General features: G+C 35.5%; 1 protein-coding gene across 5 annotated transcripts in view; it reads left to right on the top strand.

Annotated features, from left to right (window-relative positions):
- The window catches only part of ANTXR2 (ANTXR cell adhesion molecule 2), a 164764-nt gene that overhangs the window by 1165 nt on the left and 135906 nt on the right, over positions 1–27693 (top strand). For 4 of the 5 annotated variants that reach the window (XR_016393341.1, XM_022599537.3, XM_089912112.1 and 1 more), the window contains exons 2-7: positions 459–530; positions 2567–2638; positions 17130–17211; positions 17701–17808; positions 17942–18010; positions 18798–18878. Coding sequence is in view for 4 of the 5 variants with exons in the window: in XM_022599537.3 (XP_022455245.1) it covers positions 459–530; positions 2567–2638; positions 17130–17211; positions 17701–17808; positions 17942–18010; positions 18798–18878 (484 nt within the window). In the remaining variant the exon portion in view is untranslated. The remainder of the gene's footprint in view (positions 1–458; positions 531–2566; positions 2639–17129; positions 17212–17700; positions 17809–17941; positions 18011–18797; positions 18879–27693) is intronic. The other variant, XM_089912113.1, reaches the window with a different exon arrangement.

The raw sequence follows: 27693 nt of genomic DNA, 5'->3' as shown, positions 1-27693 counted from the left end.
CTGAGCTGCTAGGCTCGCTGGGAGATGGGTAGTCACTGCTGGCCAGTTGTGGAGTTTCTTGGGAAATGGGAGTGCGGCCTCTTGGGATAGCCTTCTGCGACCCTGTAACCCAGACAAGACTCTTTCTCGGTCCCTCTGTCCTCAGCGCCTCACGCTGGTTAGAGTTTGCCTGGTTTTATCCTGATCACAGTGCTTTCATTGTAGCTAGGCAAAGTCTAGGGTTAACATACCCAGTGTGGTTTACATTTCCTTCTAAGGAAGGCTGTGTTTATTTTGAAGAGCTGGGATCCTACTCCAAACAATTAGCAGGCAGGTGGTCCCTGAAGATGTGTTGACTTCCTAGATTCTCGTAGCACCTAAGTTTCAGATGCTGACGCTGTTACTTTGCTTGAAGAAGAGATCAGATTAGGCCCCAGTAAATGTGTTGCTTTTATGATCAGTTCAATTTCCTTTTTCAGGTCTGGGAGTGTGGCAAATAACTGGATTGAAATTTACAATTTTGTCCAGCAACTTACAGAGAGATTTGTGAGGTATTTCTCCCACTTTCCATTTCTAAGCAGAGGAGTTTAATGTGGAGGGAAGTTGGAAACCATTTGCAGGGAAAGCCTTTACTGAAATGTTGATTTTTAAGTGCCTCAATGTCTTATCACACACATGCTGTTATTAGGACAGCCCTTCAGTTGTTGAGGGCTTTTTTCATCTGGATCCCAGAAACTTGGCTCAGGCTCTGGGGAAGTATCTTCAGATACAATTACAAATGTCTTTTCCTTTCTGAATTTTCATCTGTTCTGAATTTCAGTTATGCTTTCTCATAATTTACCACATTAAAAATTTTATGCTAATAGTATCCATAACATATTTTCCTTTCCATACAATTCTTAGCATTGTTGAGGTCCTCATTAAAAAAATAATAAGTGTTGGTAAACTTCAGATGAACTCGTTAATAACCCACTACCAGGAAAGGCACTTGTGTGTGTTTAAAGAAATGACTGTGTTTACGCAATATGTGGGCGTGTGGCTGGTTTAAAATTTAACTGTTCTATATATGCAATAAGCCTTACTAGGAAAGATTGGTTTCTCTCCTATAAAAAGCATAACAGCTATGAAATCCAGCTTACTCTCTTATTTAGAGGTAACCAGGAATTAGTGGCATCCCTATTTAAAAATAACCTTAGGACACTAGTGTTTTGAGGCTTTTTTTTTTTTCTCCTTTTTTTTTTTTCAGAAGAAAAAATGCAATGAGCAAATGAAAGTTTATCAAGATAATGGAAAGGACATGAAAAGGAGCTGTATCATTAAATATTGCTTCTTTCAGTCTTGTTAGCCCAAATGTTTTCTGTAAAACAGGCTTGGATGATCAAAACATTTTGAAAGTCATGTTGCAAGTAACTTCAAACAATCTGTAGAGGCCTAGGCAATCCTTGCTTTTAGTTATTGGCAGCAGTAAGTTTATCCCTATAAAAATGTATGCTTGTCCATGTTTAATCATCCTGCTTAAGAAGCCAAGTATAACACTCATTTCTGGACAAGGTCTGAGGTAAACTTGTCTAGGAGAGAAAAATAAACAAGGCCCTATATCCTTAAATGTCAAAGGCAGAAGAAAGAGTTGTTTATAAATTTTCTGATTTAATCCAAGGGTGTGCAGAGTCCCATAGATTTTGATCAAAAGCAGTGGGTCATTTCAGTATATTTCCAAGAAGTGGGGCTCTTATTTGGTCTGGTTTACAAATTGGAATTCTATAATACACAGTTCTCTGGTTCAAGTTTAGTTGCTCAGTTACTAACCAACAGTGCATTGTAGAAAGTAAATAAAGGGTGACTACTGAAGAGAATGACTTTTCAAATATGTATAACCCTTTGATATCATTCTGCTCTTCAGTTTGTAGGTCTTACTTTCACATCTTCAGTTTCAGATCTTAGTAAGAGTTGCATAGAGTGTCTTTGAAACTAGAGCCATTCTGTGAGATCAAGGCTTAAAGCTTAAAAGGTGTAGCTAACCAGGGCAGTTGTTGCCAACTGGAGTGTGATATTTGAGACTTGGAAAATTGAAAATGTCTAATCAAAATGTGATTTGTTCTTCTGTGTCACATTGCCCATGACACTCTTTAAGTAATCTTACTTCAGGATAAGTTCTGTATGAACTCCTTTTCATAGCTGTGGTAATTAAATCAAACGGACTGCTCTCCAGCCCTAAAATTGCTAATGATAATCACTCTGAAGGGATTGGCCTCCTAGAAGGAGATGAGATAGAACATCAAAGGAAGAAGCACTTTCTACTAAAAAATTTTCCATTGGCCTAGAATTCATCTTTCTAGTTAGCCTCTACCTAAACAGTCCTATGGGTCAGGGAGGAGTGCTTGAGTGCTGAGAAGCACTGACTAAATCCAAAATGACATATGCAGTAATGTTGAGCAGAGTTAAGTGTATCTACTTAGGGAGTTCCATTTAAAAGAAGCCTGGACCATTCAGTAAGACTGATTTTAAATGAGACTCCCTAGCTATACATCTGTATTATATCAATATTTCTTTTAAAAATGTTTTAACTGCCTCTTTTCTTATTTTGCAGCCCTCAAATGAGATTATCTTTCATTGTGTTTTCTTCTCAAGCAACCATTATTTTGCCATTAACTGGAGACAGGTTAGTGCATTATCGTTTCACTGCAGGCTTTTAGGAGAGACTAATCTTAAAGGAATGATTGATAGTTCCAAGTGGTGATTCAGGCCTCTCAGTGGAATCAAGCAAGTGCACAGACAATTTCGTTCTCTTCACTAATAGAGGGAAAAGGAGGTATGAATAATATAAAAGAGCAGGTAATCTGAAAATCAATATCATTCATATTGGCTGTGGAATGTACAATGAAACCCATATCTCTGCCTTAGTTGTGTATTTACTACCTCCCACTTTTCCCCTCTCTGTTATTGTAAGTAGTTCTACATCTTTCATGTTTAGATGTAATATATTAATTAAGCAGGAATTGGAAGAATTTTAGGGAGGAGAAAGATATGGATCCATTTGGATAATCTACTAGATTGAGCAGACGTCCTGAATCTCCAGTCTTACTCTGAGGTCCACTGATGCTGAATATGTTTACCTTTATAAAGGAACTTGCTTTCATTTTCGTGTGTGTGTGTGTGTGTGTGTGTGTGTATTTTTTTTCCCAAACCAATATCATAGTATTTTATATGACCATTTCTGTGTCATTTGGACCCATCACTGTGGCAAGTTAGAAGTAGTCTTTGACATATTTTAAAGAATGGTTCTTTCCATAGTGGGAAGGGAGATTTTCTACTTCATTTTTATGTCTACTTCATTTAACACAAAGTATGCAAGATAGTTCTGGCTCAGTTCTTGTTGAATAAATGAATGGGTTAGTGTTATTTTGAAATCAAATTTCTCCAAACTGTAGTTTTAGCAAGGGAGGCTGTTGTATCTTTTTTCACATAATATGTGGATTTCTGAAAAGTTTTGTCTTTAAAGTATTTTTTGTTTCCTTTAAAAATGTCAAGAGGGCTTCCCTGGTGGTGCAGTGGTTGAGAGTCCGCCTGCCGATGCAGGGGACACGGGTTCGTGCCCCAGTCCGGGAAGATCCCACATGCCGCGGAGCGGCTGGGCCCGTGAGCCATGGCCACTGAGCCTGCGCGTCCGGAGCCTGTGCTCCTTAACGGAAGAGGCTACAACAGTGAGAGGCCCGCATACCGCAAAAAAAAAAAAAAAAAAAAAAAGTGTCGAGAAAGCATAATATTTAAAGGAACTCAGGGAGATAACATTTAAAATTCACATAATTGATTTGGAAAATCAATCAAACTTCTAATTTGTTTGTGCTTTAAGTTTTACTTTTCCTGGAGAGGAAATCTCTCTGTAGGTGGGGAGCCCAGCTTATGACCTCAGTCTCCTCATTTATATTTCCTCTCATACTTTTTTATGTGCATCTGGGTCTCATCAAGGGCCAGAGCAACAGTAGTCCCTAACAACCCATATACAACAGCTTTTTATACCCATTGCTATAACAGTCCTTGCCTTCATGAAAAGAAGTTTTCTCTATTGCCCAGCTTAATTTCCAAAGAAACAACTTTTGATTCAGCCTATCCATTAGGACAAAAAAAGAACCAAGTTAACATTTATGGAGTATGTATAGAGAAAAGAATTTAGAATAATGCCAGACACACAGTAGACTCTCAGTAATTGTCAACTGCATACATTGTGCCAGGTTCTCTGTTAGGCACTTTACATGTGAATCCTTCAGCACTTTGATAAAGTATAGTCACAGGTCGGCAAGATTGGTATCGCATAAACATGCATGGAAAGGGTTTAAATCGTGCTCGTCTCAACTAGAGATTCTTCCCTTATCATTGGTTGAATCTGATAGGGGAGAGGTTAGAATGGGATAAAGAAGCTTCTATTTCAAAAGACGGCGTAATGTTGCACCTAAAAGTTGCTGAACCCATTTACTTGCCAAATGGTCGTGGACAAGTTACTTAACCGCTTTATGCCTCAGTTTTTTCCATTTATATAATGATGATGATGGTGGTGGTGGTAATAATAATAATACCTACTTCTAAGATTGCTGTAAGAATTAAAGTCAATGAATGTGGAGAATGTAGGACAGAGTCTGGCATATGTGTATTCAAGAGATGAGAGCTTTTTTGTTGCTATTATTATTATCTGCAGCTAGGGAGTATGTAGTATTTTAATGATCAGGAGGAATTATGCTTATATAAAGGGATTATTATACTGCTTGAAAGGATTTATAATAAAATTCCAGGAGGAATTTTAATAATGCTACTTGCACTTTTTTTTTTTCCAATATAGTTGGCTCCTCTGGTTCTTCTTAAATAGAAATAAGTTCAGTTTTAACAAATTGCATGATTTGGCACGTTGCATTACATTGGGGTGGCAGAATGTACACTGAGAAGGCCTGGGTTAGAGCTCCAGTTTTGCTACTTACTGATTAGAGACTTGGGGTAAATCATCTACTCAGTGTGTTCAGTTTTTATGTTTATAAACTGCAGACATAATCTACCATGTTTTCTTAAGAGATTTGTGAGGATCAAAAATAAGACAATGCATAGAAAAGTTTTTTGTATATCACAGAACAGTCTGCCCTAAAGGATTATTTTCTAAACCTAGTTGTTCTTTTACTAATTTTATTTAATTAAATCAATGACTTTTCAAATTTCTATGGTCCTCTATATTTGGATATAATGTCACTTTTCGTCCATTATACAATTTTAAGTGTGTAGAAACCATTCACATATTTAGATGCAAGATCACTGAACAGATGTTTCCACAACTATTGGGGATCCTTGTTTCAAGAGCCTAGAAAGGGGAATTGTATGTATAAACTTTCTCGATGTCACACTAAGAGATCTGAGTGCATGGAAAATGCAAAGGTCAAATATAGCAGGTTTCACAATTTTGGTTCTATTACTTATAATTCGTCAGTACCTTGGTAAATATGAGAAGTACCTCTTTCATGTTTCTCAGAGTGTTGCTAAATATTTTCAGTAGAGATGAAGCAAGATTGGAAGACAGTAAGTCCTTACAGTAGGGCTGTGTCTTCTGTTAGGGTTTCAGCATGAATTCGGTACTATGTAAATGCATGAATAGAATAATACACATGGCAAGAAATGATCAGTTATGTATTTTATATACTCATGATTTAAAAATATTATTATTTTGAATAATTCAATTTGAAACACTCTCTTTTTTTCTTTTGCCCCCATGATTTTTATCTTCCATATATCTGTTAGTCCATCCATCTACCTACCTACCTACCTGCTTTGCCTGCCCTATCTGTATATGATGTATTGAGCATTGTAGACTCTGGAGGTAACACAAGGATGAATAATCTTTGTGAAAATAGGGGGCTGTTTGTGTACACAAACACATATAGCTTAGGGCTGTATTATAGGATCAGGTAAGAGGAAAGTGCTGACTGTTGATTCAATATGGAAATATCCAACCTCTCAATATTAGAGAATTTGAGTCAGGACTAATTTTAAAGGATATTCTTAGCTATTGTGTTGCAAAATTGGGGGTAGTGAATTATGCTTAGTTCTGCTTAATGTAATCTTAATGATGTAAAAGTGAGTTAATCGAAAACATTTAGTGAACAATTATTATGTGCTAGATATTGTGCACAATGCTTTCCATTCATTACTTCACTTAACCCTTATATCAACTCCACGTAACAGATACTGTTATCTCAACATTATAAATGAGGAAACTGAAGCTGAGAAAGGTAATGTAACTTGTCCAAAACACACAATTAATCAATGGTGGGGAGTATATTAGCCAGAATGATCTCTTAAAGTGCAAAGTAGATCATGCCCCTCTTGTGCTTAAGACAATCTAATGGCTTAGAATAGAAAGCACACGTTTCCCAATGGCCTAAAAGCCCTACCTGCTTGCTCACCCAAACCTTTCCTACAACATTGTATGCCATAGCTTTGTATACTAGCCATCTTTCCATTCCCTGAACAGACCAACCTTCTCTCTGCACTAGCAGTTTTGCTCTTTGTCTGCCCCAGATCATCCCCTGACCAGCTCATGCTTGTTATTGAGGCCTCATCCCACGCATCACCTCCTTTGAGAAGCCTTGCCTCACCATCAGGTGTAAAGAAATCCTGCCTCACCTCCCTGGTAATGTCTCACAATACTCTATTTAGTTATCACTTTTTGAAATTGTTCTGTTAATTAATTTATTTTACCTCCATAACCCTAATGTAAACTGCATGAGAGCAGAGGGGTCCTCTTTGTCTTGTTTACCTTCACCCATATATCTAACACCTAGAACAGGGCTTGGCCCATAGTAGATGCTTGTAAATATTTGTTGAATGAATGATTGAGTTGGTCTGACTCTAGAACCTGAGTTATTAACTGCTATCATATATTTTCTCTCCTTGAGAGGTGATAAATGATGACTTATATTTGCTAATTTTCTCATTTTTATTGTTATAGATCAGTTACAAACATTTCCAACTCTTTTTGTTATAATTGTCCCCAAATTGAAAAAGTCATATAATTGTTTGACCTGAGAATAATAATCAATTACTTAGGAAAAAATATTCCTTAGGCAAACTTGTGGGAAATTAAAGAGAAGTGGTTTGATTAAATTTATATGAAAATTTAAATAATATACACATTTCTATTATTTGAAAGGATTTCTTCTAACTCCTTTAAATCTGAATTAAAAATTTACTTGTGATAAAATAGTCTTTTATAAGAGTTGGTAATTTATAAATTGGTTCATTCATTTTGCAGTGAAATTTGTCGGTATCTGTAAAAGCTTAGAAGTCTGCTATCAGCAATTCTACTTTTTAGGACTATACCCTACTGAAATACTAACACCAGTGTGCAAAGATAGGTATGTGCAAAATTTAAAACTGCAGCATTGTTCATTATAGTGAAAATTGTAGTAAATCTAAATGCTCGTCAATTGATGATACTATAATAAATTTAGACATAGAATGGGATACTATACAGTCATTCAAAGAATTGGAAAATCCATATATATCACCATGAAAATATATCTAAGATATACTAATTGAGAAAAGCAAGTTGCAGAATACTCTGTTAAAGATGATAAATCAAAACAAACCAAAAATTTACCTGTTTTTATGGTGTGTGTGTGTATAATAATGAATGCATGGAAAAAAGTCTGGAAGTTGAGCAACAAGTTGCTAACAACAATATTGTCTTAGCAGTGAGATCCAGGGTGGGGAGAGCCTTCATGTTTTTAATTTCCATACATCTAGGTTATTCAATTTTATTTCAATGACAATGTAATACTATTATTAAACAAATATTTAAATTAAAAATAAATGTTATTGACTTCTGTAGCCAGAGACAGTGGAATCAAAATGGAACTCAAGGGTTGGAAAGAGTAAGCATTAGGAATAGAGCATATTCAGCTGTTAACTTGGAGGATCCTGAAGGCTCCTTGTTAAAATGAAAACACCAGGATTGGACTTTGGGTCAGAAAGACATAGGAGCTGTATACTAGCTGTGTGACTTTGGACAAGTTATTTCACCTCTTGCTGCCCAATTCGCTTGTCTGCTAAAAGGAGCTAATCATTCCTACCATATAGAAATGTTGGGGTGATTAAATGCATACAATGCATGAGAAGGCCTAATTGATGACTGGTTGGGAAGGAGACTGAGGTTGAAATGGGATTTGGAGGTTATCATTGTACCGCACCATCACCATCATGTGCCAGGATTCTAGCAGAAGTTTGGAGAAGTCAAGTGACTTTGCTCAGTGACACAGCTAAGGAGTCAGAGCCAGAATTCACACCTGGGTGTGGCTCGTGAGCGTGACTACCTAAGCACTGCACTGCCTCAGGCTCTCTCTGTTCCCCCTTCTCCAGTTTTCACAATTAGTCAGAATTGTCATAATTCAAAGACATATTCATCCTCTAAATGTATTCTGTTCTCTTACAAACCAGTGACTCGGTGAGAGGAAGTGACTCTACTGTTTTTGTTTTGATTCTATTAGGGAAGTAATTATTCCTGTTTAGAAAAGTCAGTTTTGGCCACACGTTTGGTAATCCTGAGAGGTCTGGGCATGGCAGCATCTTGGATTCTGGTTGTGCATATGTGAAGAGCTACTTTCAGTGAAGTCCCATATTTGCTTAATGAGTGTGTTCTAGAAAATTAAATACATTGTTGCTTGTGCCTGGAAGACAGACCTGGCACACTGAGGTGGTAAAATGCAGAGGCTGGTTTCTCATGGCCCAGTAAGGCATTGAATGGGGAAATGGAGTATAAGCATTCAAGATACAGCAGATGTGAACTTTAGATGTGATCTGTGTACCACACTTTGGTAAGTGTAGGCTAAATTGGAGAAAAAATTTTCACGAATCCAGATTGTGTGGGGCATTTTTTAAGCAGATATTTTTGAATCTAGGACTTTACCTTGGATTCATTGGTGTGGAATCTGGAGAGACCTTGAGAGAGACCTTGGCATATATTGGCTTTAGAGTGACATGTTAAATAAAGAATAAGCAAGTTTTTATATAAAGTACAAGTTACTAAGATGTAACTTGGGATGTATTAGAAATGTTTGTGTCTGGAAAAATCATCTTTTACTCTTTTGAAAACTAAAAAATTTTTAAGTTGAGGAGCTAGTAGGGAATAATTTTTTTTTTTTTTTGGCAATTTGTCCTTCATACAGTACGTTGTATAGCAGTATATAATGACTCAATTAAATAGATAGCTAGGATGGGTATAGTATTTGACTGAATGAACAAATTTCCCCACATGTAATTTTTCTAATTTTGTCAGACTGATTAATATTGTGGTTTATTAATGGAAGGAGACAAAAGTAGTAGATAAAGTTCATTGAGCACTTACTATGTATCAGACATTTTGCTAAATGCTTTATACGTAATAGCTCAGGTAAAGTACAATGCTAAGTGGATTCTAAATCATTTCTATAGACATGAATAACATCTTGAGAACATTGTTATGTTTCATATTTTACTCAATCAACTAAGTTTTACCTTCCAAGAGAAATTTAATTATGTTATGTAACTGACTAATTATAAAATTCTTGTGTATTCCTACATTTTGTTTGCAGTTTTGTTCATTTCAAGGACTAATATCTCTGGCTAATATTCTCTTGAGGATAAAGAACAGAATTGACCTATGATATAAATACCTATAGCATTTATGCTTATGCAGTTATCTAAATTGGCATTTGATAGCGTAGCTTCATGAAGCTTTTAGCTTTTGTGATAGATTGCTCTTCTGTGACCTCCAATGAAACACAGAATGCATACAACATATATGCATACATGTATACATGATTATATATGTAATATGTATAATATATATAATATATGTGTATGTAAGTATTTTTTATTTAAATATATAATTTAAAAAATCTGGGTTGGGCCTATGGCTTACTAAATTTAACCAATGGAATGCAGCAGACATGAACATGAAACTGAGCCTCCAATAACAATTTGCTCACTGCTCTTCCAATCTTTACTGTCAGTCTTCTCAAGGTCATTTATCTTTTACCTTAGTCACAATTTCTATTTTGGTTATCTATTACTGCATTATAAACTACCCTAAAATTAGTGGTATAAATACAATTTATTGTTTCTCATGATACTGTGCATTGAATGGGCAGTTCTCATGCCTCACATGTTGTCAGCTGGGAAGCTGGAACGGCTAGAAGAGTTGAAATGACCTCACCCAGGTGGCTTGCATGTTGGTGCTGCTGCTGGCTGTTGTCTAGGAGCTCAGCTAGGACTGTGGACTGGAGTCTTCATTCTTCTCCATGTGGCTTCTGCACATGGCTAGGTTGGGTTTCCTCCTCTGCATGGTGGTCTCAGGATAGTTAAAGTTTTTATATGGCAGCTAACTACCAAGGGTACAAAAAAGGAAACTCCCATGCCTTATTAAGGCTTAGGCCTGGAGTTGGCACAGTGATCATAGAAAAGCACCCCAAAACTTAGTGGCTTAAACAACAATTTTTTTATCTCTCACAATTCTGTGAGTTGATGGCTCAAATGGAAGGTTTCTCTGTCCCATATGATGTTATCTGGTGTGCTATAGTCATAGAGGGTGGTTGTTGATTCTGAAGCACACCTAGAGCTGGAATAACTTGGTTCTCCTCCATGTGACCTCTGCATGTGGCATGGACTTCTCACAGCATGATAACTGGGTTCTGAAAGAGCATTCCAAGAGCAAGTATTATAAGATGAAGGAAGCAAAGTCTCTAGTTCTCTTAAGGGTTGGACTCAGCTGTCTAAGAATATCATTTCTACCTTGTTCTATTGCCGAGCAGTAACAGGGCTGGGCCAGATTCAAAGGGATGGGGGATAAATTCCATCTCTTGATGGGAGAGTGGGCACATATAGAATGGGAAGGAATTGATGGAGGTCATATTTGGAGATTATCTACCATAGTTTATCAGGAAAGTAATAATGAAATTCCAAAGATGAATCTCTTTCAGAAATAAACAAGCCAGCTTGGAGAAAAATAAAATAAACCTTGTGTGTAACCAAAATAACAAAGTAAATTGGTAATTTTGGCACTGGTCTTTAGATTTTGGTGTAACCCATAACCTATGTCAGCAAATTTTGACTGACAGATTTTATTTACTTTTATTATTTATTATTAGCCTCTCACTCTCATTTCTCTTATTCTTTTATATAAATTAAAACTGTTTATTAGTAACATTAATACTTTCTCTTTTGTTTTTATTATTTTAATATTAACCTTATTTCCTTCTTGAGTTAGGTTAGAATAGATGGGCACATTTCCCTTTACCTTTGTGATTTTGAATAATATTATTAAATTCAAACTCTCAAAGTCTTAAGAATTAATATGTAAAAATGTGAGAATTGAAGTTTTATTTATTAGAAATGACAATTTTCCTAAAATATTTTAAAATTGTGCTATAAAAGGAATATATTTTAGGATTGTTGGTACTCAACTGTTCAAGAGCAATACTGAATACTTATGCATATGATTTGGAGTTTTTATAACTTAATATAAAGTTTAAAAATTCTATGTGTTTTATGAGGGACTAGTGAAGGGAAGTTCTCAAATGAGGCTCCCAACTGTGACAAACAAAGCCGATAATTCCTTCTTACATTCCCTTCTATGGGTAAGAGACAGGGGTACCGTGAATTGATATAAACAGTTGGTATTGATTATTGAACACCTAGGTGCCATTCAGTGCACTAAATATTTACATGTAATAGTCTCTTTAATTTTTATAATAACTCCACTACATAAGTACTATCAATATCCCCATTTTCAGATGGGAGAAATGCACGCCCAGAGAAGGTACTTAACTTACCAAAGTCACAAAGTTACTAAGGCTAGTAAGTGTTAGAGCTGGGAATTAAGGTGGCCAAGGCCCCATGCTTGACGTGTGGGTTGTGTTCATGGTTTGATGCGTAATGAAAGAACTGAGGGTGAGCTGGCAGATGACCTTGCTCAGTCCCTGACACCTTATGTGTTAAAAGAACAATAACTAATATCTATGTGACACTCACTTTGTACCAGACATTTTATATGCATTAACTCCTTTGATTTTCACAGTAGCCCTGTGGAGTTAGTGTTGGTGTTACCTTTGCTTAACATGAAACAACTGAAGGATGCAAAGGTTAGATAATTGGCTGGAGCTCTCTGGCTCCAGAGCTTGGAGTCTTATCCATTGTGCCATCTGTTACCTCAAATCCAGCCTGCCACCATTTATAGGTTTTCTAGAAGAGCAACATAGCAGTGCAGAGGACAAACTGTAATGAAGAGGGTTTGTTTTGGGCACTATTCACTTCCTTTCTCCTGTCTATCTCCCCTAACAGCCCTTCTGTACAGGTGCCCACTACCTTCTGAATGCTCAAAGCTGCCAAATAACATTATATTATAAACATGATAGTAGGCATCTAATAAATCTCTATGGAATGAGTGAATGAAAACTCCATTGGGACAGCCATTCTTATTTACATTTTATGGATATGGAAAGTGAAATCCAGGAAGTTAAATAAGTGCAGACGGTTACACGATTTATTTGTTGCAGAACCAAAGTTTCAGTTCATCTCTGATTTACTTCCAATCCCTGAGTCTTCCCATCTCATTCTGTAGCTTTCCATGTAATTCCTTTCTAAGACCTTCTCCTTATTAAAACTTCAGTATGACACTTTGTTTCCTCTTTTCTCTTTTCCTTTCCCCTCCTCCTTTCTGGATCTATAGCAAATATTTTCAACCCTCAGTTTACTGAGCTCGCTCGCCTTGGAATCAAGAAGAAAGTAAACTGAGTGAACAAAATCCTACTAACAGGGGAGTGATGAATATCAACAATAACCCCCATAGTAGCTGCAGCTAACTCAGTACTTATTATGTGCTGTTTAATCATCACAATGACCCCATGGCGTGGGTGTTTTCATCCTTATCTTATAGATGAGGAAATGAGATTGGGCTTGGAAATAATCCATGTTCTCTCTGGCTATAAACCATATCATTCCAGAAACTGTATTTTACAGTTTAAAAGATTATCCTAGTTACCCCAAAACTCCTTTGATTGAAGAACTGACTGGAAAAATAGGTAAGGAAAAGAGCATTCCAACAAAATGGAAAGGTTTTAAAATTAGATTAGATCAGAGGTTCCTAATTCTGGCTGCGCATTAGGATACTATGGGGAATTTCCAAAAAATACCCTGACCCCAGCACACACCAAGTGGATTAGAATTTCTTCCATTAGAGTCCAGAAGAGATTTTTTTTTAAAGCCCTTCAGGTGATCCCAGCATCCAGCTAGAGGGAGAACGACACTACATCTGTAGAGATGGGTGTAAAGGTAGCTGTGGGCTAAGCATGAGTCATTCTCCTATCACCGTGTAGGATCACAGCATTCACACGTGGTAGGTGCTCAGCAAATGTGTGTAGACTGATTGACTGAAACCTGGAAAGAGCTTTAAAATCTGGAAAATTAAGATGATGCTCATTGAAAAGTTCAGGTTAAATATACAGATATATTTATAAATGTATATCTTTAGTCACAAGTAGAAGGTACTTAAAATTATGCCTTAATTGTGCTAGTTGGGCAAGTCAGAATTTTCTGCCAACCATTTTATTATGCCACTATTTATAAAATATATCTTTATTTTAGTTATGACACCATGCACACCTTCCGCAGTCCCAAGTGTTCTATGGATGGAGAAAAGCCCTTGATGTGGCACAGTGCATGGCAGTTGTGGTTTCCTTCCCTTCCCTTCTCTTGTCTTCTTGTCCTGCCTCTTCCCTTTTATCTCTTCTTTTCCCTACTCAGCAGAGAAACTTGAGAGATACTAACAGAGCTGAAAGTGTTAATTTTATAGATTAAAAAAATGAGTCACTGTGTTTTTTTCTCCACCTCCCACCCCCTGCCTCATTCTCTCTTTTCAATCAACATAGTTATAAAGTCAAGAAGAGAGTTGATTAGTCCCCTGATGCTCAGCAACAACAAACAACAACAATTGCAAAACAGAAGTTTCATATCCTATTTTATTTGTTTAAATTCTGCCTCTTTCCAAAAAGTATTTGAAGCTACACAGAATATAATAACATTGCAGAAAATTAATAACATATAAAAAGAAAATTTAGGATCTTGGAAAAGAGGGTGTAGCAATATGATAACCATATGAACTTAGCAGAATTTTCTGAATGATTAAGAAATTTATCATGGGGTTCCTGATAGGGCAAGAAACAGTTTACAAAGCTGTAGTTAGCAGAAAGGAGGAAGTATATAGTGATCACTCAGGGATGGCAAAGAAACTTCTGCTGTGTGACCTCATAGGGGACTTTGTGTGTCTTGAGCAGCACGCTTAACAACAGCTTCACAACACCAAAGTAGTTTCGATATTGCTGTTCCTCGTAGCTGAAGACATAACGCTGAAGCCATAAGACTCAGTGAAGCTGATCTTCTAAGATGATGTTGGATTGGACCTGATCTCCTTAACATACCCATTTTTTTTCTTCTTTTATTTTTTATCATTTTCTCCCTTGCTTTCCCTTAGAGTTTTCTTTAAGTCTCAGTATAGATGGATGAGTTGTGTTTTTCACCCGCTACATAATTTTGTTTCCCCCTTAGTTTACCATTTACTAATAAATTTAGAACTTATTTTTAGTTTCTTGGGATCCTTCAAAGACCCTATCTTGTTTCAGTTTCCATTTCCCATTTGGTGACACTTGTTGATGGAGGAGAGGCTGACAGATTATGTAGTTACTCTGGAAAGTGACAGACCAGGACTCAACGTATGTTGACATTATTGGCTATGGGCAAGGAACACTTTTCCTCTTATGACTCTGCAGCTGTAAAAGTAATGATGCAATTCAGAGCAGCTTAGAATATTATGGTGGCAGGTATGGGTACACATAGAAAAGCAAGAGGTGCTCTGCTTCCTCCAGTGAAATGAGCTGGCAGAGACCTACCTTCCCAAACACTCTGAATCCCACATTTGGCAAGTTCTTTCAGCTTAGAGTCTTCTGCTGGTGTTGTCTGGTCCTCAGAAGTAATGATGAGCTGAATCTGAACTGAATGGAGAAGGTGACTTTTACCATGCAAAATTTGTTTGCGTAAACTTGGATTTCAGTTGTCTTTTTCATTTCTCTTTTGGCAGCAAACATTAATGCTTGAGGACATGCTGCCACTCAGTTTTGTGAAGTACCAAATATTTGGTCTTTATCTGCATTCAGACAGAATCAGTTTCAAGTTGTTTCTGTAGATATTAAAACATAAATATTTAGATAAAACAAGTTTATAAATTATGTAATTTACTCCATCATCTGTGGAATTATGAATTTTTTTCCTATGGTAGATTGAAAAAGTTATTGAACACTTACTTTGTAAAAGGCATCATAATAAGCAGTTAGTGCAGAGTTGGGGGATACATTAAAAATAATAGACGTGGTGATAGTCCACTGTAAACTTCCAGTCTGGTTAAGAAGTAAAAAAATTAAATTAAATTCGTTAAATTATTTTTAAGTAGAATGTTTTTAAGAAACAGAATTATTCAATGTACTAAAAGTTGAACATGAATATGTTTGCGGCACCTTAGAAAAAAGAGTACATTGAAGTTAGAGATAGGTTCAGAGTAGGTAGATCTTAAACCAAGGATTAAAAGAGGCAATCAACATGGGTTGGTAGAGATGACTGAATTAGGAAGGAGGAAGATTAGGATTATACTTTGAAAGTTGTCTTGTGTTATCTGGAAACTTCTTGAGATGGAGAACTTGTCTGATAATAATTTTCATTACAATATTAGAATCAATAAGTTACTTTAAAAATGTGAATGCGGCTCTGGTGAATGACTCATTTATTTCAAGTATTGGAAACACAACATTGCAGATGACAGAATAATTTTTTTTCCTATTTTTGACATTTGTTTTAATAGTGTATGATGTATACATATCATACACATATGTGTATGATATACTTATGTATGTATATACACACACAAATATATATATGTATATAAAATTTTGTGTGTGACCCCAGTAAGTTCCTTGATGTTCAGATAATATACTTTTTACAGTTAATTTTTTAATCTATCATCCTCAGGACTGTGGATGCTCTTCATGTTTTATTTAAAGCATTATACTTCAGTTTACCATATCATGACTTTTTTATTTAGAAAGATATTTTTTTGCTTCTATTTAAAGGCTAAAATTCTGAAAATAATATTTTTCAGATCTCTCCGGATCTTTTAATTTTAAAAAGAAAACTTGACTTTATTTTGGATTGTTTTTGCACCACTTGTATTTGTGTCTTAAGATTCTTGTGATTTATTTTCAAAGGGGTGTCTGGACTCTATATTTAAAAAACCTGAAAAATGAGTCTTTTACTTATACACACAAAATAGCTGTTAATATTGTAGTCATACTTTGTTTATACATACTCCATTGAGACAGCTAATTAGTCATGATGAGAAAGATTATTCTATGATTTTTCCTCTTTTTCATTTATATTGTCTCTGTCAAGAACCATTATCATCCATCCATTCATCCATCCAATCATTTATTCTTTCATTTGTTCATCAAATATGTATTAAGTACCTACCATATTCAAGAGAATGAGCTGGTGCCTGGATGGGTGAGAAGAAGCCACAGAAGTGACTAGATCATGAGACTTTGGGAGACAAATATAGGAAATGTTAATTTCCATAAGTAAGGGTTAAGTAACGTGCCTTAGGAATTTGCAGATAACACAGAAGATTTCTGACTTGTAGGGGGGTGGGGTGAGTGCTGCAGAAATACTGTTTCACTTAAGTTGACCTACTCCACCCTTGTTTTTTTTGAATGCAGGAAAATGTTTCACTCCTCAGCATTTAGTAAAACAAATGTGATAGAAGATATCTGTCCTCAGCTCAAAATGCCTAGAATATGCCTGGCTTTTTCAAGACATTTCACATTGTTAGTACTTTCATTTTTATGGTTACCATACAGACATTTTTAAATACTCATTAAAATGACAAAAAGTATGAGGAGCTATCTGCCCTCAAAGCCCATGTTCTTTCCTTTCCTTCTTACTAAAGAAACTTTAGTTGCAAAACTGCCATGCTTTTTGAGAGATGCTTATGATGATCTTTCTTCATTTTTCTTTTGTTTAATTTGATACTATATTATTTTCAGAGGCAAAATCAGTGAAGGCTTGGACAATTTAAAACGTGTTAGTCCCGTAGGAGAGACATACATCCATGAAGGACTAAAGCTAGTAAGTTCTTTTACATTTATGAGTATGGGAGAGAATGTTTTCTTACTCTGTAATGAAATAAATTATAACTCTCTAGTAAAACTCAAAGACCCCATTACATGTTTATCTTAAAATTAAAAAAAATGCTTTTAGTTGTTCTAGGGATAAGACAGATAGAAAACATTTACCATAGTGATAAGAAAAGTTTGGTTGGCATTTTGCCTTTTATGGAATTTTCCATTTTCTCTATGGCTATATTCAGAGAACCACATTTTCTTTGTGGTTATAGTCAGCCAAGGCTAAAATCTTTATCATTTAAACCCTATACTAACTACTCTATAATGTGAATATATGTATATTTCAAATCACAATAGTTAACACAAAATACCCTGTTTTAAAAGCCAGTTCATAATATTTTGATTTTGTCAGACTTAAAATTCAGCTTGATGGAACATGCTGGTTAAAAATGAAGATTAACTTATGAGTTGGACAATTATTCTTCATTTTCAGGCAAATGAACAAATTGAGAAAGCAGGAGGCTTAAAAACCTCCAGTATCATAATTGCTCTGACAGATGGGAAGCTGGATGGTCTGGTGCCATCATATGCAGAGAAAGAGGTGAGTATTGAACTGAAACTGTTCTTTACACCCCAGTGTACTTTGCTGTATGTCTCTGCATGTATTAGCCTGACATTTGAATAACTCACCTCTCTGTCTTCCTCTCTCTGTCCCTCTCTCATTCTCTCAATAGGCAAAAATATCCAGGTCCCTTGGGGCTAGAGTTTATTGTGTTGGTGTCCTTGACTTTGAACAAGCTCAAGTAAGTCCAGCAGATCTGCAGCCTTTAATCTAAATCACATAACTGTCTTAAGGAGAGTTTATCAGATTTTTTTCACTGATGACTTATTATGACTCAAATCAGTCATTAAAGATTTTCTATAAAAATGGCCCCATGTCTTGAGCTCTGGGTTAATAATGTCTGAATTTGACAGGCTTCATTACCTAATCAAGCTGAAGACAAAGCTCTAATTTTCTTGAACATTTATTCCATTTGAAGGAACTAATATTGGAAAAGCTGTTGGGTTAAAACAATATGCATACTCCTCTTCTTTAACTCAACTGACAAGATTATCATGACAAGTCTTGTTCAAATGTTTTAGTTTGAAAACTCAACTCAGGAGTTCAGGGATTTGGGAAGTCTGTGTAGGAGAAATCTTTAATAATTTTCCCTAAAGAACCAATTTTTTTTCATGAATTTTTGAGGGTTTATGTATTAAATTTTTTTCCCACTCACAAAATGATTTTACATTTAAATATTTGGTTGAGTGTGACTGAGACTCCTGTGTCTCATGACATTTACAGCTAGTAGAGCTCTGAGCTGTTTTGAAATTGAAACTTGATGCCAGTGTAAAGGGACTGTGCCTGATCTCAGTTTATTTTTTTGTGATGCATTTAGAGTAACACTAGTCCCATCACCTTCAGTTCCTGACAGTGAATTAATCCTCTGGTGTAATTTTTCAGGTGAATGTAATTGACATGTAATGAAGTGTATAAAATGTTGTATGTCTCAACCACCTCTCAATTAAAATTTCCTCCTTTTTCTAAAGCTCGAAAGAATTGCTGATTCTAAGGAACAAGTTTTCCCTGTCAAAGGTGGATTTCAAGCTCTTAAAGGAATAATTAATTCTGTGAGTATTTCTCTGGGGTCAGGAAAGGCTCGTAATTTTAGATATATTTTAAACTATAGGAAGTAATCTTGATATACAGTTCAGTGGGTCATTATCTTGAAGAAAGAAGTTAAGAAGGAAGTCTGTTGGGTATTGCAAATGCAGGGAAATTGTAAAAGATCTGGATTTTGTTTGTTAAGTGAGATTTGGTATTAATTCTTGCAAATTGAGCTCTGTGAGCCTGGGTTTGTGATTTCAAGTTTAAGATTTTCATAAGCAGTCTCAGAGCACGCTTTGAGCATGGAGTTCCTCACTGTCTTGATATCTTGAAAGTTTTATAGGCTTTATAGAAGAGTAAAATAAAAATTTGGATTGGAATGTGTGATTGCTTCCTCCTCCAAATATGGTATTTCTTAGCTATCAGTCAGGCAACTCCAACGGGTGGCAGAGTATTTGACTGCGATTGTTGTTCTTTCCATTTTAATGATTAATAGTTTCACTGGAGCTCATAATATTTCTGTTTGGAATTCAGTTGAGCTGCCTCTGGTGATCAGTAGAATCCGGGCCATCCTAAACCGGGTATGGGGAAGTGGAGTGATGAAATGCGAAGCAAAAACTCCTGGGCTTTCACAGCTGAGGTTTATGTTTCGTTTTACTGCCTTTTGCTAGAAGCACCAGGAGCAGTTGCTATTAAATATTTATGATATTTTGGTAAACAACATCCTAAAATAGAAGTATTAGAATTATTAGAATTAAAAACCTAGAATTAGAATATATTCTCTAAGCCAAAGCTTTTTCTTTAATCTTTGGGTATTTCTTGAAGGAAAAAAAATCTCAGGTTTTTTTCTAACATTTGGTTCTGGAATTTAAAATTTGTTTTTAAAAATCATGTTTTTCAGAAACAGTGAGATTTATTGAAGTTGCTTTTGGTAGTATGTAGGCTTTTTTCCTCTTAATAAATGGATCTTTTCAGGAAAAACATACAATTTGATTCTAAAACATATCAGTACGATTAGTGGACAGGCCAAATATAAGTGCAGAATGGAACAGAGATTCAATTATTTTAGGAGTTTACATATGTGTTTAGATTCAGGAAAAAAATTCAATGTAAAAAAGTAATAAATACTTTTGTAGGTGGATTCAAGGTACATACTCTACAACTGTGATTTGTTTTACAATATAGGAAAATGTATTGACAATGCAAAAGGGAGGATAATTTGACCCTGTAAAAAACAAATCAGTGTATTGTATTTTAAATAGAATTTTATTGTACTTGGGAATTTGTAATTATTTTTATATTTATACTGGGAAGGAGAAAAGACCTCTGTGGGTTTTCCCCTTTGCAATTTTTTTTTCTCTATATAAAAGGATTAATTCAAAATTCTCCAGGTGACTAATTGGCTTTTGAAAACTCTCTTTTTGTGGGTTATGACTACAAATATCTCCTTCAAAGAATTAGTAGTTGACCACTGGAGGAGATAAAGTTGTTATTGTTTTATTATATTTATTTGTTCAATTTCACTTTTTAAATTTGTATAAGAAAACTTTAGAATGGAATTTCGAACTACAGCGTTTCTCGCCTGAAGTTCTTGATGGACTTTAGCTCAAGTATGTTATGTCGAAAGATTTATCATGAACTTAGACAAATTTGCGTTATTTTAGCCACACATTATGAACAAAGCCTCTTGAATTTCATCTGGAGGGGGCTGATGGGTATAGCTATCATCTCATTATAGTTAAACTGCAGCTATTTTGTCACAAAAGGAGTTGTAAGTGATCCTGAGCGAAGCCAGCCTCTGGGGAAACCCTAGCAGTAACTTGGGAGAGTAGGCAGGTAGACAAATGGAGCATTACAATCAAAGTTGATCTCACTAATGGTTGAGATTTCTATCAACATGATAATAGCTTGGGATTTCTGCCCACTTTGTAGAAATTTAAGGCACTAAATCAAGCACTTTATCTCTCTTCAAGGCAGAGATTGTACCACCTCTGGTAATATACAAAAGCTGTACTTCTGCCTCAAGTTTGAATTACCCTTTATATTTACAAAGTACCATCATATCTTTAAAAATTATATATGGTATTTAAACACATATAGTGTATTTCAGGGTAAGAGCTGAGAGAAGAGAATCTCTCTCTGTTCTTTATGGTTTACCAAACTAATGGGTAACATGGTACTGTGGAATGTATTTACACAAAGCTAAGCAAATGGAAGAAATCAGAAAATTTAAATCTTTCAGATGTTTGGTACTCTGAAGGCAAAATATTTGCTAAATTGATTGATAATTTATTTTTCCTTCTAGGAGTTATTTAAATACATCTGGCCTTATTAATTGTCAGTGCATTAATTTCCCTGAAGTTAACCTTTAATTGAGAAAAAGTGATAACATGGTTTTCTTGTTTTCTTTGTCCTCCCTTCCCCTGCCCACTAAAATCCAGTGACCTAGATGGTCTGGTCCCCTTATTGTAAAAGACATCACATTTTGTTAAGGCATAGTTTGTTTAGAATCAACTTTTTAATCAGCAAGGATAAGAGTTTAATTTTGGAGCCTTTCTTCATTATAGTTTTTTGGAAAAAGAAGAAACACTATAGTAGTTCTAACTTTTATGACTTCAAAACAAGGGACTGTAAAAGGCCTTTGTTATGAACATATTAACAACTTAATAATACCTTTTCTAAAATTTATTTGATTCGGAAAATCATTTTAATGCTCTATTTTAATTTGGAGGGAAATGTTATCATTTCAAAATTTTTAGATTTCTATGCCGGCAAACATGATACGTACATAACATTTTTTGTACTATTGGTTTAACCTCTACTCTTAATTAGCATATATGAGGGTTTAGAATTCATTATCTCAAGGAGGTACTGGTGAAAACCTTTTCCTCTTTTTTACCCTCCTTTTCCCGTTGTATAATGTATTCTTTCATTTCCTCATTTATTGAGCTCTTACTATGTTAGGGCATGGTATTAAGCTTGGAAGAGGGGACACAAACTTATATAAGACAAATTCTTTATTCTAAAGGGGCTGGAAAATGACGATTCGAGGTTTGGAATATGGTGGCGCCCTGCGAGAATTACAAAGTGTGGGAATTTGGAAAAGGGAAATTTCAGTGAGTCACCCTATGTGATAAAAAGGAATCCTGTCATGCAGTTTGTGTTAAAATACCAATATGGCTAGAGTAACGTTGACAGAGAGGTGGAATGAGTTTGGTTATATGAAGTCATGGGAGGCTTTTTGTGGTGGGATCTGAACTGTGCTCTGAAAATTGGAGTAGATTTAATTAGAAACAAGGAACACAGAACTTCAGAAACAGCCTGGGCTGAGTGGCTGAGGCACAGCGGGGTTTGGCTTGGATGGTGGAATGATATGGGGGATAAACATTGGTAGGTAGGTTGGATCCAGATTATGGAGACCCTCAAATGTTTGAGTGGTGAAATGGCTCTTTTTGCATAAGTAGTCGAGGAGCCATGGAAGATTAATTTAGAGCATGAAATTTATAACAGTGAAAGTTTAGGTAGAATATGCTTATGGTAATGTATGGGATGATTTGAAAGATGAAAAGCTGTGTTATGTCTCTTTCAATAGTGTTTGTGAAACATGGTGAAAGGAAACCTAACATAGTGAAGACGATATGAGATTGGAAAATACGAAGACCTGAGTGTGGGTTCCAACTCTGCCACTGCCTAGCCATGTGACCTTGTGTACCTCCTATAGTGTAATCTCTCTGAGTTTTAAAATTCTCATCAGTCAAATGAGGATAATGATATCTGTATCAGTGAATCGTTTTGTGAATTAAGTTAGATAATGATTAAGAATGATCTAACTCAGAGGGGCTGACTTTAAAACATGTGGTAGGAAGCTAGGAATGGCTGGAAGCTAGGACCATGTAGGATGGGATTATTGATCCTTCTGTAGGGTAGTCCACTGAGAGAGATGGCCAACATTCTAAATGATCAATGACTTAGGTCTAAAGAGGGGTGGTATTGATATGTGCAAGGATCAAATCTAGCAAGTGGGTCGTAACTACAAGGATTTCTCGATGGTGTAGCTGCGCAAAGTCAAGTATCTGGCTGTGCCCTAGTTCCGAATTCTCAGGGCATAGGTCTAGGACCCAGCCAACAACTGGAAAAGAAGATTCAGAATTCCCATGGCAAAAGCTATGTAGAATTTCAGAATCCTCCATTCAGAAAAAAGAGCCACAATTCTTGTGGGGGAACTTGTGGTGCTAATTAGTGATTCAAAGTAGAAATGTTACTCTGTTAAGGGGAAACCACAGCCCCAATGGATTATAGCTCCTTAGGGCTAATTTCAGGCACTGGGATTCTAGGTCTTTCACAATAAAACTAGGTCAAGGACTGCAAGGGAATCAATTAATAAATTCTCTGCCCTGGTCAGAATTATGTCAGGAACAGGGTGGGGCTGAACCTCTAGGTATGAAACTGTGTGATCTTTCTGAGCCAGGCTCTGAAGCCTCTGACAAATATTAGCTGGCAAATGCTAGTTGTTAACATTGTGATGGCTGTGAAAACTGGAAATAAAAAGGTAAATGTGGGAAGCTTTAAAAAATTAATAGAACCTGGGAGCTCACTGGATATAGGATGAAAAGGACAGAGAAGGCAGTCAAGTGTAACTTGGGCCTTCCAACCCTGATAATATGAATATCTAGAAGCATTGAAAGTGAATGCTGTTTTCACAGAGGGGTCGGAGTGTTAGAGGACAAAGTGGAATTGGGCAGGAGGGCAGGGAGCGAAGGTGAATTGGGCCTGGGAGGAAATCCCGGTGGGGGATGTCACTGAGGGAAGTGGAGATCCAGGGAAATGTTCAAATCAGAAAACTGCGGAATTGAGTCATTCTTCCTCCTCTTGTTCTTTCTCCTCTCCCTTGCCCACCAACACAAGGATATACTTCTGTTTTCCACAGATCTTAGAATTGTTAAACAATTATATTTGGTTTCTTGGAAAGGTGATTGTAGAATTTTATTAGAAAATAAAATTGTATTCAAACTAGGATAGGTCAGACTAACCTGTGGGTACCATGTGGTTTCTAGTGCAGTGTTTCATAAGGCAGTGCTGTGTAAGAGAACATTAAAAATAAAACAAAACCACGATTAGTGAATAACAGGGAAAGAATAAAAATCAAAGTGATGTGGAAAAGCCCCTCCTTTTTTTCTAAAAACAAGACCATGAGATGTTTTCCTCTTTCCAATTATTTCCATAATTTGTTTTTGATAGCACACCTCAAAAATATTAAGCATAAGAGATAAATCAGTTGTGAAGCTATTTTTATAAATAACCCTGATCCAAAAGAATTAAGAACACTGCATTCTAGGTGATGGCAGCAAAGTTCCTAAGTACCTAATGGGGAAGTAAAGGAGCCTAAATAGGAAAGGAATGAGCACTCACATGTGTAGGAAATTTAAATAAAACTGTAATAGATTGTTTACTTTTTTACTGAAAAAAGTAAAATATACATTTAAAAAAGTAACTTCATTCATAGTGCTGGAAATATAAGCTTCATTTGACCTTTGGAGCCAAGTTGTTTTTCTCAGTAATACCTATTGTTGTTGTTAGTATTTTTAAAAAGTATCTAAGAAAGGTGTCTATGTTTTAATGGAATGAGAAGACATTGCAAAATCATTTTCTCTACAGGAAAATCATTTTCATAGAAGAGGGTACCTAATAAACATTCTGATAAGACTTTAGCTTAAATGCTTTTAGCAGGTTCTGCTATGAATGTCGACTGCTTAGTTGTGGAAATGTCTATTTATAAAATTATGGTTTAATGAAAAACCTAAAGTCTGAGCTAACTATAAAGATATATTCACAGGAAAAAAAAAAGTCAAACTGGTACAACTTACTCAAAATTGGAAATCAGTTTCTAGGACTCCTTTTAAAAAGGACTGGCTGTAGCATGGGGCTCACTGTGCATCAGATTCTTCTGGGCTTCCATTTATCCAAGGATCTTTAGTACTGAATATAGATAAGGTGTCTCCTTATAACATCTTTCCCATTAATGGTTAGGAAGGTTGGGACCATATTTCCCACCTCCTCCTTTTTTTGCCTAATACAGTGTTGGGTTAGTAATTATTGCCTAATTCCTGTTTATCAATGAATGAATAAATAAAATCCATGCTTCTTGAAAATATTTTTATATTTTTAAAATATAATTATGGTATGTTTAAGCATTAAAAAAATCAACTCCTTTTTTCTGCCAGAAAATACTTTATTTTGAATTGACTTCTGATTCCATATTATTTTGACTTTATCCTCTTATTTATATTCCACTGTATTAAGACTTTTGGTTACAAGTGACAAAAAGCAAGTTCATACTAGCTTAAGGAAAATAAAAAAAAAAAAAAAAGAGAGGTATGGGCTTATCTAACTAACTGGGTGGTCCAGAGGAGGAAACTGCCTCAGGTACAGTTAGATCCAGGGAACCAATCCATGTTCTTAAGGTCTCTCTTTGTAAGTTTTGCCTATGATTCTATTTGCCTCATTCTCTCCTTGTTCCCATGAGTGGCTGTTGAAAGTAATTGCCAAGTGTTTCAGCTTACATGGGCCTCAATTAGCAAGCCCATTGGAAAGAGAGAGCTGTTGTCTCTGGGCATCAGTATATTCTGTCCCAGTTAAGGACTCTGATTGACTCAGTTGAGTCAAGTGCTTATTCCTGTAACAATTACATAGTCAACAAACATATTTGGACCAGCCTGAGTAACATGCCCATCCCTGTGATGAAAGATTGGGAGCAAGGTGGAGAGGGCTAATGATTGACAGCCTCACCAGGACCACATGGAGTAGAGAACAGTTTTCCCAATAGAAAGGGAACACTTCATAGATGTGTAAGGATGAAAAAATGTTCTGGGTAGGGAAGAAAAATCAATAGTATTACAGTCCACTGTATTAAAATACATTTAAAATATTTTTGACATATTCTAATAAGGCACTCCATTCCTTCTAAATTCCAATTAACTAAAAAGTACAAATAGAAAATTTGCTTTAAAATAGTCATTTAATTTACTGAAATTTTATAATCTTGACATCCTTTGTCCAATGGTCTATTTGCATTTGCATGATAATTTTACTTAATAATAACATTATTCTTTCCTTCTTTCTTTAGTTGGGATTGTAGTATAAGGAAATCAAATCCATTTTGGAAAAATAATTACAGTTTTTTACATAGCCAAAATTAAGTGCCAAATATTTACTTCTTAACATTAATCTGTTGGGCTACAAAAGAAGATGACCTTTAGAGGCTCACTTGTTTTTGAAAGCAAATTCAGTTGAGTAGAAGGACATTAAAAAGGGGGATAAAATGGTTAAGATTTATGATTAAATGTACCATCAGTGTAAATTATGATGCGTAAATGCGTAATTTCTCAGTTATATCTCATTTTCCCTCCTGAAATAATTCCTAGTTTATTTGGAAGCATATTTTTGAACTTACTGTGTTCAAGACACTTTTCTGATGTTGGGTTACAGAGATGGATATGGTACCCTTGACTTTTCTGAGCTTACAATTTTTAGGGATATGTGTTTGTAAAGTCAATAGAACTGATAAAGCTTTTTTTTTTTTTTTTTTCTATTCTTGTTGCATAGGGAAATAGTTTATTTGCCACTCTGGATTTCTGAAAAATCAAATAGAGCAAGTATAGACTTATCATGCTTGTCAGGTCTATTTCATATTTTATTTAATGAAACAAGGGAGTGGGTAAAGAGGACTAATATGAAATAATGTATGCATCAAAATGAAAAACATGTTGGGACTCAATTTCTTTAGATTCTGAACAAATAGTACATTTATTATTACTTTACCCCATAATTTCAGTGCACTTTTTATGGAAAGTCTATTTATCCTTTAGGAAAGCATTAAATGATTATTCTGAGTTTGTACTGAACAAAAGAAAGGAAAAAAATCAGAGACATATAAACTTTTGTTTCATATCACAATCCACTTTGGGGCGTATTTCTATGGTATAGTGAGAAAGGAAGACCTGCTATTATGATTTGTTATGAAAATGCAACTTAAGAACTTAAATGTCATTTCGCTATTTTCTTTCACAATTTGTGATATGGGCATAATTTCACCAACAGTTATAATCAGAACTACTCACCTGTTATGTTTGGAGCAGAGAGGAGTAAAAGGCAATGATTATAACTTACATTCTTCCCTAGATTTATTAGAGTAAAAGTTTGTTTAGGATTTGTCACTTGTGCTTATACTACTCACTTACTTGCAAAGGGAGAGAAAATCCATATTTAGAAATGGGTCAGTGCAGAACATGCTGTATTGAGCAACTGGCATTTTGAAGCTCCAAGCATTTAAAAAAAACAAACACAACCAAAACACATAACTACAAATTGCAATTGTTTTTCATTGACGTATTACCTCTTAGAGAAAAATATATTTGGTAGGAATGTTTCACACCTAGAGAGAAAATAAAATCATATCTAAATGTTGAAAGGTAAAAAAGCAAACAAGAAAAGATTGTGAGAAGCATCTTTCCAGTTGTTTTAGCTGCTTGTTTTATGCACATGTGTGGCTAATTACTAAAGCTTCATTTTAGGGAGATCTTTTTTGGGGAACTAATGCTGTGCAGTGATTTTTCTTTATGAGATTTAAACTTGGAATGCTTCATATTTGGGATGAACTCCTGTAGTGCTTAAGCTTCTCAGTGAGTCAGAAAAAAAGTAGCTTGTGTTTTTAGACCTTATTATTCTTACTGATATTTTCTGACATGCTGTATGTCATGGAAATTAGCAGTTTCTATTAGGATACACTGAAGGTATTTGTAAATTATCTGTAACATTCTGTTGTACATTATGTTATATACT

Source organism: Delphinapterus leucas, chromosome 5 (genome assembly GCF_059928025.1).
Source record: "Delphinapterus leucas isolate spDelLeu-1000000601 "Yukka" chromosome 5, BTC_Dleu_Yukka2, whole genome shotgun sequence".
In the NCBI taxonomy this organism is placed as follows: domain Eukaryota; kingdom Metazoa; phylum Chordata; class Mammalia; order Artiodactyla; family Monodontidae; genus Delphinapterus; species Delphinapterus leucas.
This window is presented reverse-complemented; position numbering and strand designations above follow the sequence as displayed.